Genomic DNA, 13,731 nt, shown 5'->3' on the forward strand with positions numbered 1-13,731 from the left:
CGCCCACCGCGGCCCAGCACACGCACCTCCGACCCCCAGCCGCTCGGCGCCCTCCAGCTCGTGAAGCGCCTGCAGTGCATCAGGCCTCGCGCCACATGCTGAAGCTGCCGACCCAACAGTGTGGGACCCCCTCAGAGCCCAGTCAGGTGGCACAGTGACACGAATGGGCAGTGACACGGGCTGGGGCTGGACCTCACAGGGCCTGGGCGTGGCCACTGACCCTGCAGGCTCAGCTGGTCTGCCCACACGATGGCTGCCAGGACACCCTCATCACACACGCAGCGCCGAGGGGTGGGTGCTCCCCAGGCAGCCCCGACCAAGACTGACCCGGAGCCAAGGGTCCACCTGGGGGTCCCCCTAGATCCCGCCCAGCTCAGCACCCTCCACTCACCAGCGCTGCCTTCCAGCCCTGCCCTGACCTTCCCTCTGTCCATCTCTGGATGTGTGAGGCGGGAATCTGTTCCCCTGTGGGCCCGGAGCCCCTCAGAGAGGGGGCTGGGGCATCCCATCAGGTCAGAGGTCCTCCAGAGCACCCAAGAGAGGGCATGGGGGCAGGGGCAGAGGGCAGGCCGGGGACCGGGCAGCCCTGCGCCGGGCGGGAGGCGGTGCGCTGTGTGTGCCGAGCGGGAGGCGGTGTGCTGTGTGCTGAGCAGGCCGCAGTCCTGGGCCCGCTTGTGGAGCCAAAGCTCCAGCCTTTGTTGCACTGGCTCAGGCGCACTCTGCTGCATCGACACAGTGGCAGGTGTGTCTGGGGGAAGCTGGAGAGGTCCTGTATCCAGAGTTCCTCCACCCCCCACCTCCCAGCTGGATGCCTTCCTCTCGCATCAGGACCGCTGTCCCAGCAGCTGCCCTGGCCACCCTCGCCCATCCTGGCCGGATGGTTCTCTGAAGTCTCAGCTTGAGTCTGATAAGAAAGAGGGGACGCTGGACTCAGAGCACCAAGAGCCACCTTTGCAGGGAGGGACCGTCGTGCAGACACGGATCAGGGCGGGGACCCTCCAAGGCCGCCTTGGAGGCCCCCGCCCGTGCAGGTGCCGTCTGGAGCCTGGCACGGCCTTGGCCTCATTTCGTCTAATCCTTTCATCAGGCCGGGAGAGAAGTTCTTTATTTCCTTTTCAGTGCAGAAAGGAAGACTCGGAAATATCAAGTTACTGCCCGTCTAGTCACAGTAAGAGGCTTGGTTCTGCTGAGCCCAGCCGGGCCCCGCGCCTGCCCCAGCCGCCTGAGGCTGAAAGGTGCGCGGTGGGGGCGGCGGCCAGGAACAAAGGAGGGATTGGGCCTCCTGGTCCCGCTCGCCCGGCTGCCAGGACCGGTGGAACTTTCCAGAGCCCAGCCCTGCTGTCTCTCCCCCGGGAGGTCCTGCCAGCCCGCAGAGCCTCCCGTGTCCTTCCGCCCAGCGCCCCCAGCCCTGAGTCCCTGAGCCTGGCCCGGCGGATCCCACCGAGTCCTGTGTGGGTCATCTCCTGTCTGCTACCTTCTTCGTCCCCCCCGGAGGGGCTCTGACAACCCGCCCCCTCCCAGCTCCCGCCTGTCTGGGCCACAGGCTCGGGAAACGAGGGTCAACTAGCAGCCCCGCGGAAGAAGGGGCCCCACCAGATGTCCAGCTCGCTCCCTTGTGCTGTGCTCGGACTGACCATCTCCTGAGGGGGACGCGGTCTGTGGACGCCGAGTCTGACCTTGGCCTGTCTGCTTTCCAGGTGCTTGATGCGACCGAGTTATGTTTCCTATGTTTTAGTTTCTGCACCGACACCTGTCGCACAATAGCTCCTCTTTGGGGAGCTGTGCCGGGATCAGCCCTGCCCACCGGTGCCCAGCTCCCACCCTCAGCCGCCCTCACCCCCAGAGCCCTCGTCTGGAGAAGCTGTTCCTTGGGTTACTTCGGGGGAACGCGGGAGGGTGCTCTGGGCCTGCCCTGCCCTTAGGAGCCACCAGCTGCCACTGCAGCCTCCAGAGAGTGCCGCCTGCCTCATCCCTCATCTTCCCACCTTTGATCTTCCGATCTCTGGCCAGGGTCCCCCAGCCAAAGGCATTCCTGTCTCCTGGCTCCTCTAAAGAGAGCAAACGGCTGGGCACCCCTATCCCCCGGGCTTCCTTCTTCCCTGTGTTGTGGGCATAGCCAGGACTCCTGCAGAGGCCCTGGGACCAAGAAATAGCCCAGTCCCTAGGGAGGGGGTTGTCTGGAGGGAAAGGGGGCATGGGAAAGGGCTGACTACTGGGCCGCCACTGGGCATGGTGCCCTGGGCCAGACACACTGGAAGGGTGCCATCGGCCTCGTTCCTTGCTCCGGCACCTCACGTGCAGAGCTGAGCCGAGCTTGGGAGGTGTGTGTTGGGGTGTGCACACAAAGGAGGTGTGTGTGCACAGAAGGGAGGTATGTGTGGGAGTGTGCACACAAGAGAGGTGTGTGTGCACACGAGGAGGGGGTGGGCACTCAAGCAGGGGGTGGGCACACCCTGCCCTCAGAAGCTGCAGTCCAAGGACACATTCAGACCACAGGCACAGCTGGACGTTGGTGCTGGAGGAACCCCATGCCTGGGGACCAGGACACAGGCAGGGAGGGCTTCCTGGAAGAAGGCCACGAAGGACAGGGTAGCCCTGAGAAAGCGGCCTGGCTGAGAGCATGGCCGAGGCGGCACCTGGGCAGCGGGGCAGCCGCAGAGATGGTGCTGTGGGCTGAGCGGAGGTCCTCAGAGACGTGTTGGGGTCCTGATCCCCAGGACCTGTGGGAAAGGGTCTTCCCCGTGAAAGTGAGTGAAGCATCTGAAGTGGAGGAGCCTCTGGGCAGCCCGGGGTGCAGGTGCCGCAGAAGAGACGCGGACACACACGGGGGCGGGCAGCGGCTGGGGCGATGTGCCCCCGGGCCCGGAAGCCAGCAGCCCAGGGAGGTAGAGGACGAGGCCCCGCGGACACCGCCTGGCTCGGGGCGCGGTGACAGGAGACGGGCGCGATGCGGGGAGCACTCGGATAGGCCTCCGTACACCCCACACCCTCCCCGTCCTCCCCACCCCGGAAGTGCCCTGCTGACGCCCTGGACCACAGCCCCACCCAACCGCCCTCTGCCTGGAGCGGCCTCTGGGGTCTGCTGTGACCTGGCAGTTCTCCTGTGTGTCCGTGCGTCCCAGACCCCTGCCCGGAGCGGCCCCAGCAGCCCCATCCCGAAAGCCCCAAACCACAGGATCTGTCCACAGCGCCCGAGCCCACCCACAGTGAAGATGGTAGCCGTGGGAGCAGGCGGGGGCTTCAAACAAGGGCCACACACAGCCCTGCTCCGTCCACATCAAGGCCAACACAGGCGAGAGGGGCCATGGCCGAGGCTGCCCCGGGATTCGGGGGCAGCTGGTACTGGGGGGAGGCTGCTACTGCTCCATTTCCTGGTCTGGGCACTGGTTACCCAAGTGTATTCAGCTTGTAGAAATTTACCAGGACACATTTGCCAAAGGTACACTTTTCTGTGAGTACACTCCACATAAACAAAAGTTAAACAATCAGAGAGGGGGGACTCATTCTGAAAGCCCTCCAGGAACGCAGCGCCGGCTAAGGGCTCCTGCTGGATTTCCTGATTATACTGCCCAGCCTTTATCTCAGGGGACTGAAGTAGGAAGTGTGTTTCTGTGTGTCCACCTCATCTGTGTGTCCCCGGCATACCTGCTGAGAGTTGCTGCAGGGCCAAGGGCACGCTGTTCTGAGTCACCCCCAGAGGTCGCTGGCCATGGGTCTCAGCACCTGGGTGGTCCCAGGAGCCCCTGTGGGACGCACCCTCCCCGCAGCGCCCCCCTGCCCTAAGCCTGTCCCCACCTGGCACCTGCAGGGTGGCGCCCGCTGGCCCACCAGCCCCCAACCTCCCCGGGCATAGACGAGGACCTTCAGAGTCGGACACGGCGCAGACTCGAGCCCAGAGCCCCCGGCCCCGGAGCCCTCTCTGCACCCACACTCTGTCTCTGCTCCTTGGTCACGGAGTGGAGAATTCTTTTCTAAGAAGCAGTAAAGGGAGTGACGGACAGGCCGACGCTCCCGTGCGGCAGGGTTTATGGGGCAGACGTCCCACTCTCGGCGAAACCCGAGCCGGGCTGCGGGCTGGCCGACTGGCAGCTGAGTCTGGCTCTCACCGCAGCCACACGGGTGGATGCCACCCCTCGGGCCTGCAGGGGGGCCAGGCCACACTGCCTCCGGATGGGAGGCTGCCCTCCGGCCCAGCCGGCTCTCCAGAGCGCTCCACGCCGCCTGTGTGTTCGTTTACGGCCTTGTTCATCCCAGCGACAGCTTTGGGCACCACGCACTGAGCGACACCAGCCAGCTGGGAAACAGGCAGTGAACGGCAGTCAGAGCCAGGGGGGGAAGCTCCCGGAGGAAGAGCGGGGGCCTAAGTCAAGCTGACACTTCCCTGGCTCCCTCCGAAGACGGCCCCCCAGAGTGGCAGGCTTCCGGCTCAAATGCCTTTCTTAACCACATCCTCGCAATAAATCACAGAGGTGACCATGAGGCCCCATCTAAGTAACGACTGGGGTCAAAGCAACCCCAGGGCGGGGCTGGGGGAGGGTGCAGGGCTGGCTGATTTATTCCACAGAGAAGCTGGAGGCTGGTTCTGGGCACACTTGAAATGCAGTCGTGGACCCAGCAGGTCTGGGCTGGGGTCTGAGCCCCTGCACCCGGACAGGTCCCCAGAGGAGGGAGACTGCTGGCCCCATGTGGAGTAAGGGCTTCAGGATGTCCAAGGGTCTGCAGGGCATAAATCACGTTTGCGCAACCCTCCTGTTTGTTCAACAACTTTCTTGTTAAGTATTGAGCAAACTGGCTCATGGAGACGTCCAGCTACTGCCCGGCCTGGACAAGGTGGCCAGCATAGGGGCCTGCCCCCTCTCCAGCCCTGCCCCCTCCACGCCGTGGGGCCATGATGCATTGTGGGCTGGCTGCAGGCAGGCGCTTTGACGCTGTGTGAGTCCCACGAGGGGCAGCCCAGGCCCTCGGCCTCCTCCCTCAGCCCCCTGAGCAGCTGCGTTGCCCTGGGGGATGACGGGGACCGCCCGGCACCTCCATCTCCAGCCTTCAGGGCCAACAGAGCAGGGAGAGCCGCCTTTCCCCTCCGCACAGAGCTGGTGGGGGGTGGGAACTGGAGGAGTTACAGGGAGGGCGGAGAGCCCCAGGGATCACACCCCTGCGGGGTCCCTGTTACCTGCGTCACAGGGACTGGTAGACGGCGGGTCACTCCGAGCTCTGTAGTAGCCCCCTGCTCTGTCCACCATAAAGACGGGAGGAGCCCCCAGCCATTCCCCTGGAGGCCTTGCCCACTAGTCTGACGCCTGACTGAAGCACAGCTCGGCCGTGGTCCCCGCCCCGCAGACGCTGTGCACAGGCCCAGCCGCCCCGTACTGTCCACTCAGATGCGTCTGCACAGGGCCCGGCCCCAGCACGGCCCTCAGAAGGGCACCCGCCGCATCCTCCAGCCTGCTCTGCCTGCATCACTCATGCTCACTGTGATCCCGGGCACAGCAGCAGAGGGTCCAGGGCACAGGCACAGAGGGGACTCGCTCAGCCCATGACCACTGGGGGTCGGGGTCAGGTTGAGACCCTCATCCTACAAACAAGCGCAGGGCCAGCAACACACTCTGCAGGACTCAGAGCAAAATAAACACGAGGCCATCGTTCAAAACTCAAGACCTTGGAGGTGGGGACAGTGGAGCGGCGTCCCAAGACAGCCCCTACAGCGCGGGACACGGCTCCTGGCAGGGGGGCCCAGGTCACCACCCCCGAGCCACACTGGGCGGGCGCCGTGCTGGGACTGCGGAGTCAGCCCCTGTCCCCACTCCCTCCCGCTTCTGTCCCGGACGATGGTCCTCCCAGCCTGCCCGTCCGGTGTCCACCACAAAGGCAGGGAGGGCATTCATTTACAGTTCTTCCTGGCTTGGTGCTCACAGCCCGCACACTCGATCCAGCTCCTTCCATCCCCAACACCCACCGGGCCTCCGGGCCTCCGGGCCTGAGCTGGGGGAGCGGTGACCAGGACGACGCACTCCCGCCATGCAGGGCGCCCCCTGCAGGAGGAGACCCGCCCCGCAGGAGCATGTGTGTCTGTGTGTCTGTCTCGGTGTCTCTTTGTGTGTCTGTGTCTGTGTGTGTGACTGTATATGTGTCTGTGTCTCTGTATCTGTGTGTGACTCTGTGCGTGTGTCTGCGTGTGTCTGTGTGTGTGAGAAGGGAGGTGCCATGTGGACCCCTTGGCCCCACCACTCCCCGCCCCTCTGGGATGCCACGTGCCCTGGCTCTAAGCCTGGGACCGCACAGACCCCTGACACCCAGACGCCCCAGGGCCGCCCGCCCATCCAGCGCCCATAGAGGCGTAGGGGGAGGGGAGAGGGCGGTGGTCCTCCCAGAGCCCACCCTCTGGTCTCGCCCCAGCAAGCCTCGTCTGTGCTGCAGGCGCCAGGGTGCCAGGCGCCTGGCTCAGCTTCCCTCCCAGGACCCCGGAGGCCAGGCGGGGAGGAGGCGGTGGCCACGTCCCGGGCACCACAGTGGGCACCGCCTCCTCCAGAGGGCCGGAGGACGGGAGGAGCAGGCGGGCCCCAGCAGGCAGCTCTGGGCACACACACAGACACACAGGGCAGTGCGGAGACTGGCCCTGCCCGCGGGACAAGCACACCAGACCTCCCCGCAGGCAGCCCGGTGCGAGGGGGGCGCCCTGCCTGGCCGGAAGCTGCCTGAGGAGGCTGGACAATCACCCCAGCTGCCCGACACCTCGAGCTGGCTTTTGTTTTCTGTGTTTTGCTTTTTTAACGTGACCTGAGGAGGAAAAGGCAGAAATCCCTTCTCTGGAAGGCCCGCCTCGGGAGGGACGGAGGGGTCGGGGGGTGGGGGCGGGGAGGCGATAGAGAGAAACCCGCGGGTGCGTCCCCTCCCCCAGCCCGGCCATCGGCCTCCAGCCCCTGCCGTCTGAATCTCGCATCCACCAGCGGCCAGGGCTCCCCGCTGCAGCGCCTTCCCGGGCAGCCATCCGCCCACTGCTCCGGGCCGCCGGTCTCCCAGAGTCACCCCGCGTCCACCCCCGGCAGAGCCGCAGCGGGCAGGTGGCGAGGGGAACCCCTGACTCTCCCCAAGGCGGGAAGGAAACAGGCTCCCAGGGACTGCTCGGCCGGGGCGGTGGGTGGGGGTTCAGGTGCCCGGCGTCTGCCTACCCCAGAGCCGGACCCCTGGGCGCTGCGAGGCGGGCTCACAGCGCGGGGAGGCAGGCAGCCCCACTCCCTACGGTAAGGTGGGCCAGGCCGATGCCCCCTCACGGCTCACACGGCCACGGAGGCGGCCCCGGGGTGGCAAGGGCCCGGGTAGGTCCGCAGGCCCCAGGAATGGCCCAGTGTTTTCCCAAAGAAGCTTCTGGACTTCCTGGGAGCGTACAGGATGGGAAGTGCGGGCATTTCCCCCACGCGGTGGAGCTGGGAGGGAGGGCAGAAAGGAAACAGGTGAGAGACAGACTGGGGTGAGGGGCGAGGGGCTGGACAGAGGGCCTCTGCCCCGGGGGCTCCTGTCGCAGGGCAGTGGCCCGCCCCAGCCGCCCACTGCCCGGTGCCCGCCCGCTGGCACGGCTCGGGGGGCGCAAGGCCAGCCCCCAGCTCTCCTCTGCACCGTGTCCTCCTGCGGCTTCCAGAAAGACTCTCCGCTCTCTGCCCAGTTTGGGCCTCTGGGGTGTCCTTCCCCTCGGAGAACTGCTCTCCCACGTCCGCGGGGGAGGCAAGGCCTGAACTGGTGTCAGCCATTGGGAGCCTCTCCCGTTATCAGGGGACTAGTGAGCACAGAGGGGCCCCCATCACTAGGAGAGCCCCAAGTCAGCGAGTCCATCTCAGTTGGGCTCAGAAGCCTTGTCTTTTCCAGCTTGGGGGCAGAGGGTGGAAATGTCTCCCATCGCTGTCTCCTGCAGCTTCCCAAGGGGCCCGAGCCCACTCAGGTGCCCAGAGCCCTGCTCCTGGGGACCGTCAGGGTCCTCAGAGACCCCGGGTCTGTCCTGGGGCAGAAGGAGAGCCCACGCCTCGGCCCGCCCCAGGGCCGCTCTTTCCCGGTGCTGCACTCAGGACCTGCGCATTCCACGGAACTCGGCTTCTTAGCAGAAGCTGGATCCTGCAGACCGCAGCCTCCTGGAAGTCCTGGCTCTTCCTCCTGGAACATCCCCGGGTGTCCCGCTTCTCCAGGCACCACGGGAGACCGGTCATTTCCTCCATCCCCCCAGCACCCGCCGTGCCAGGAACCCAAGAGCAAACAATGCTCGGGGAAGGCCCTGCGCTGAGGTCCCCGGGCGGGGGCTTGATGCACACGGCCGGTGGCGGGGAGGGTAGGGAACGGACGACGGGCAGCGCCTCGGGCCCTGGAGCCCAGACCCCAGAGCTCCCCCTTCACAGGAAAAACAAGACCCACCCACAGGTGTCAACGTTTCACACCAGACACGACACATGGCCCCAGGCTTGGCCCCCTCCGCCTGGTGGTGCCTCCCACCCACCCACCCCCAGCCCCAGCCTGGGTGCTGTGCGCAGGACCAGCCTTGGATGAGTGGCAGTCGGAAACCACGCGGGGCTGAGCCACAGGCCGTGGGCAGAGGGGCTGAGACGACCCAGGCCAGTCAGGGCCTCCGCTTTGGGCACTGGGCCCCACGCCCACCTGACCCTGCCAGCCGGCGGGTATGATGCACACGGACGGAAGCGCTGCTGCAGGGGAGCCCCTCAGAGCGGGCCAGCAGCACCCCCAGGCAGCCTTTCTTCTCCTCGCCAGCGCCCCGCCCGCCACCCCAGAGGTTTCCTCTTTGTTTTGCCTGGGGCTGCCTCCCGCCTCTCCTTTGAACTGCTCACTCTCCTCCAGCGACCCCTGGGCCTGCCCCCAAAGGTCCCTGGGGGACCCTGCTTCTGGGAGGGGCTCCCCCACCCCGTTTCTCAACAAGACCCCTGGGCACCGCAGTCCTGAAATGTTCCGGGACGTGTACCCAAGCAGCTGACTGGCTGGCGGTTAGAGCTCACACCCCAAGTTCTGCAGGGGTACCTCATGCCCTTAGAATCTTCTAGAAAAGACCAGTGCGGGCTGGCCCAGAAAGGGAGGCCTCTGGGCTCCAGAATGAGACGAGGCTCGTGGGTCCCCCAGACTCAGCCCCCAAGGCCGCTGCCCTCCCCCGGGCCGTGTGCTTCTCTGCCTCCTCAGACAGCAGGCCCTGCTGGACTCCGTGAGCTGGGGTCTCCCAGCTGTGGCTCCGCCCACCCCACCCCATGCCACCCCACCCCACGCCACCCCACTGCAGATCTCTGCGTCCACATCAGCCAGGAGAAAACTTAAGCCGGCCCAGGTCCCAGGGGCTCCTCGCGGCTCCCTGCGCCTACTCTCTGCCCTCTCAGCCTCCACCAGGCACACACATCCACCCCACACCTCTCCACCCACCCCCTGCTTCCTCACACTTCCTCCTCCAGGAAGACCTCCTTGACTAACACTTCTTGGCCCTGGCCACCCTAATAACAACATTGCTAACACCAGGCTCTCCCCAGGGGCCAGGCACTGTGCCAGACCCTTTAGGAACGTTGCCTCATTGAATCCAGATGACGTCCCTGTGAGGCAGGTGTGAGCTCCGTTCACAGGTAGGAATCGGGCCCAGGTCACCAGCTCAGATGACTCCAGCCCTGCTCTGCCGTGACCCCGCCTCCGACCTGTGCCCCCAGCAGTGATGGACGCGGACTGCCCAGAATCTTCCTTCGGTCAGGGTCAGGAGTCAGCGGTCAGGGGGTCAGAGTCGGGGGTCATCACAGCAGCCTTGCAGCGAGTGAGACCGAAGGAGGCAGGAAGCTGCCTGGTAAAGCCGTTAGCGCCCAACAGGTCCCAAGCAGCTGTCCTGCCTCCTGTCGGGTGTCCGGGGTGGGGAGGGGGTGCGAGAGAGAGCCTGGAGCCTCGGTGGGAGGGAAAGTGCCCCCGGGCCGTTGGGGGAGGAAGGGAGGCGGCCTCACTCGGCTGCCCTGGGTCGGGGTCCAGCCAGCTGTGAATGAGGGGTTGGGGGGGAGTGGACACAAGTCTTCCAGACACGGGAGGAGAAGGCGAGAGGTCAGATCAGGACACTTGGATGCATGGGGAGCGGCTGGCCAGAGGGTGCCTACAGCGGTGGGCTGTCAGCCCCCCACTGCCCACCCTGGAGGGGCCCCCAGCCGCGGCAGCAGAAGGTGGTGGAAACGCAGGCTGAGGGGTCCGATCCCCTCCAAGCAGTACCGCTCCCCTCCTGCTTCCTGACCAAAGTGGGGACTCAGAGTACCACCCGATTCCCCAAGTCAGGGACAGCCCTGGGCACTGCCCGCAGCTGTGTGTCTGCCTCTTGCTGCGTGGCCACCCCACCTTCCGGTCGCCCCAGAGACGGGGCCACTGATCCCAGGCGAGTTCCAGGGAGAATGTCCACACCAAGTCTCACTGAGACCGCAGACCAGAGGGATGCCCAAGGGCCTGCGGTGCTAAAGCCTGCCCCTCCCACCTGATCAGCCTGGCAGCCAACCCCAGGGGAGTGTCGTCTTTGCAGCTAAACCAGAGATGGCAGGGGCACTGAGAAGACTTTCTGGCATCCCTGGAGCCCAGACAGAGGAGCCAGAAGTGTGTGCACTGTGACAGCGACCAGGCAGAGGGGCCCCCCAGGGTGGGCAGCAGCAGGCTGTCCCCCCAAGCCCGGGGCTCCTCGGCACCCCTACGGCTCAGTCTCTGGCTCCTTCAGTGTCTTCAAGGGCACCCTCTGGCCGGCCACTCCCTGTGCATCCAAGTGATCTGACCTCTCGCCTTCTCCTCCCGTGTCAGGAAGACTCCTGTCCACTCCACCCCCACCTCCCCAGTATTCATAGCTGGCTGGACCCCGAGCCCAGGGCAGCCGAGTCCTAACTGAGGCCAGCACCTTGAGGCCACCTCCCCTCCTCCCCCTACCGCCTGAGGGGTCAGTTTCCCTCCCACCGAGATTCCAGGCTCTCCCTCCCACCCACTCCCCACCCCGGACACCCGACAGGAGGCAGGACAGCTGCTTGGGACGTGTCAGGAGCTCACGACTTTACAGGACACATCAGCGCACTTATGCTGCCCGCCACACACCTATCCCCACGTACAGATGAGGACCTCAGGCTTAGAGGACTTGAGTGACCATGTTGGGGGTGGAGCAGGAGGGGGCCAGGGTTGGAGAGGCCCAGAGGAGAGGCCCTGCTGGTCACGACATCAGACGCAAGCTTGGCCGGTCCCCGACGAGAACGGAGCCCCTTGGGGCCAGACCGGCGTTTCCCCACCGTGCAGCACTCTGATGCCGGGGCTTCCCTCCAGAGAGGCAGACGGCTGCGCTCACCACCCACACAGGAATCAGGCCAGAGGGGGAAGGGCCTGCGTCTCCCCTCCCCTGACACTGCGGGGCCCCTGCTAAGGTCCCCAGGCCACACGCGACCCTCTGTCCCACCCCCAGAAACACGGGCTGGGTCCCGGGAGAGCAGGGCTTTCTCAGGCCCCCAAAAGGCGTGGGGTCGGCTCAGAAAACCCCAGATGCTGCTCCAGGGGGACTCTGACAAGACAGTGGGGACAGCCCTCCGGCAGGGTAGCTGGGGACACCCTGAGAGAGGGTGGGCCTGGGGAAGCCGGCCCCCAACATGGAGGCAGGGCCTCTCTTCTGCCCCCCAGAAATCTCTCCCAGACTCAGCTGAGCCCCAGAACCCTGTCTTCACAGGAAGTCATGTCCTCACCCACACCCCGCGCACACGCAAAACAGCTAAAGAGGAGGTGCCCCGGGCATTTAATCCAGCAGATACCTGCTTGACTCAGCACGACCCGCTCCCCTGAGAGCCCGTGGGTCCTGAATCCCGAGGCCACAAAGCCCGAGACAGATGACCCCGGACTGACGCCCGGACTCGCCCACATGCTCTCTTCACCCTGGAAGAGGTCGTGGGGCCTGGGCAGGGCTGAGCCGGGACACTTCTCCCAGAGCTGAGGGAGGCAGGGGGCCTGGAATGTGCCCTCAGCCACCTCCGGCCCCAGTGATAGGCCGGAGCCCCCTCCCCGCCCCCAGTACAGTCCCCTTCACCCCAACTAAAAACAGTCCTCTGGTTTTCAGCCTGGCGCCTGCTCACAAATGAGTGTCTCCTGCACGGCCTCTTGGGACCCACTTCGGGGAGGCCCTGGGGAGCCAGAGGCCACCGTGAGCCGGGCTGGTGCCGCAGCTGCCTCTTGCAGGAGCTGAGAGTGGGCGGCCCCTCTCCCGGCCTCTGGGATGCCCATCAAGGCCACCCAGCTCGGGTGACAGCTCTGCTGGCCTCGTCCCCCAGGGGGCCCTCCCGTCTCCTCCACCGAGTCCACTCCGCCACTGTCCTGGGTGCTGCTCTTCCGGAGAGGAAACCAGCAGGACGACAAGGGGCTGCCGGCCCTGGCCCCTCTGCTCAGGGCTCGGGGACTCCCCTCTGCCCAGGCCAGGTCCCCATCGTGAAGCCCCAAGGCCGGGGCCAAGTGGGAACGAGCCAGGGAGCCCGGACTCCCGGCTGACTCAGCTCTGCCCGCCCGGGACTGCGCTTCCCCACCCTCAGCCCACAGCCCAGGACTGGCAGAGGGTGCTGCGCCTCGGGGCTCCGACAGCGCGGCGGCCGCGCAGCTAGGCAGGTGCCGGGGGAAGTGCGCGTACTCACAGGTAGGCGGTCAGGGGGTCCAGGCCCGCCGGCACGGTGGACAGCCCCCGCTCGGAGCAGTCCACCCACAGCAGAATGCCCGCCTCGCGGCAGCGGCAGGGCACCGGGCAGCCGGGCCGCGGGCGGGGCGGGGGGGCGGCCGGTGGGGCGCAGAGCGCCGCGGCGCACAGCCACAGAGGCAGGAGCCGGGGCGCGCGGGGCATCTCGGCGGCCTGCGGCGGAGGCACCTGGCGGGAGTGCCGGCTTGGTGCGGCGCTGGCGGGGCGCGCGGTCGGACAGGCGTAGGCTTCGCCTCTTTGCTCCCAGCTTCGCGGGCTGGGCTTGGCAAGGGAGGGCGAGGCCGCGGAGGAGGAGTCAGGGAAACCTCGCCTGCCCGCTCCCCTTCCTCCCAAACTGGCAGGAGTTTCATCCAGGAAAGGAAAGAGTGAACAGTCCGGAGCGCGGACCTGCAGGCGTTTGGGCGCAGGACCTCCTGCCTGGGGGACCGCCTGGGGGCGGGGCTGGAAGAGCCCCGCCCCGGGACACCTAGAGCGTTCCCACAGCCCCCCCAGCACCGTTCCCGCCTTAGGGAGCCGGGATCCGGGAGGGACGGGCTTTGTTCAAGCTCATCCCTGGTGGGGGCTGAGGGGGCGGGGGTCGGCGGTCCCAGACGAGGAGCTCCGGCTGCCCTCGCACCCGTCATCCCGGGAGGGCTGGTCCTCAGAGCCCATCAGTGAGGGGCGGAGCCTGCGGGGCGGTCACTGGGGCTACAAGGAGCAGCCTTCCGCCAACCCCCAGGCCGCCACCAGAGAAGGGGTGATGTCCACCCGCCCAGTAGCTGTGAGCCCGGGAGCTCTGACCTGCTTCCCACCGGACGGGGCCGGCGGGCGACCCCCTGGCTGTCAGAGCCGGCCTGAGCGCAGGCAGGTCAGGGCCCCCCACCCCGCGCCCCCGGAGGCCAGCTGCGGCTCCATCAGTCTGGCTGGCGGGGCCAGGACAGAGGCCTGAGGGACAGAGTGGGCATCTGAAGCCGGGGTCGCCCGTGGGGGCCAAACCCGGCTGGCAGGGGTAACTCCAGCCCCTCCTGCTCTCTGGTCTCCCGCCACCCCTGAGAATACAG

The 13,731-nt window shown here is 66.6% G+C and overlaps 1 protein-coding gene across 3 annotated transcripts in view; it reads right to left on the reverse strand.

The window, feature by feature from the left end:
• The window catches only part of LGR6 (leucine rich repeat containing G protein-coupled receptor 6), an 86,151-nt gene extending 73,038 nt beyond the window's left edge, over nt 1–13,113 (reverse strand). For 2 of the 3 annotated variants that reach the window (XM_024976933.2, XM_010813594.4), the window contains exon 1: nt 12,633–13,112. In XM_024976933.2, the coding sequence (XP_024832701.1) occupies nt 12,633–12,835 (203 nt within the window). In that variant the 5' untranslated portion in view covers nt 12,836–13,112. Of the gene's footprint in view, nt 1–12,632 lie in introns of all 3 variants that reach the window. The other variant, XM_024976932.2, reaches the window with a different exon arrangement.
• Nucleotides 13,114–13,731: the final 618 nt, after the last annotated feature.

Source organism: Bos taurus, chromosome 16 (assembly GCF_002263795.3).
Source record: "Bos taurus isolate L1 Dominette 01449 registration number 42190680 breed Hereford chromosome 16, ARS-UCD2.0, whole genome shotgun sequence".
In the NCBI taxonomy this organism is placed as follows: Eukaryota; Metazoa; Chordata; class Mammalia; order Artiodactyla; family Bovidae; genus Bos; species Bos taurus.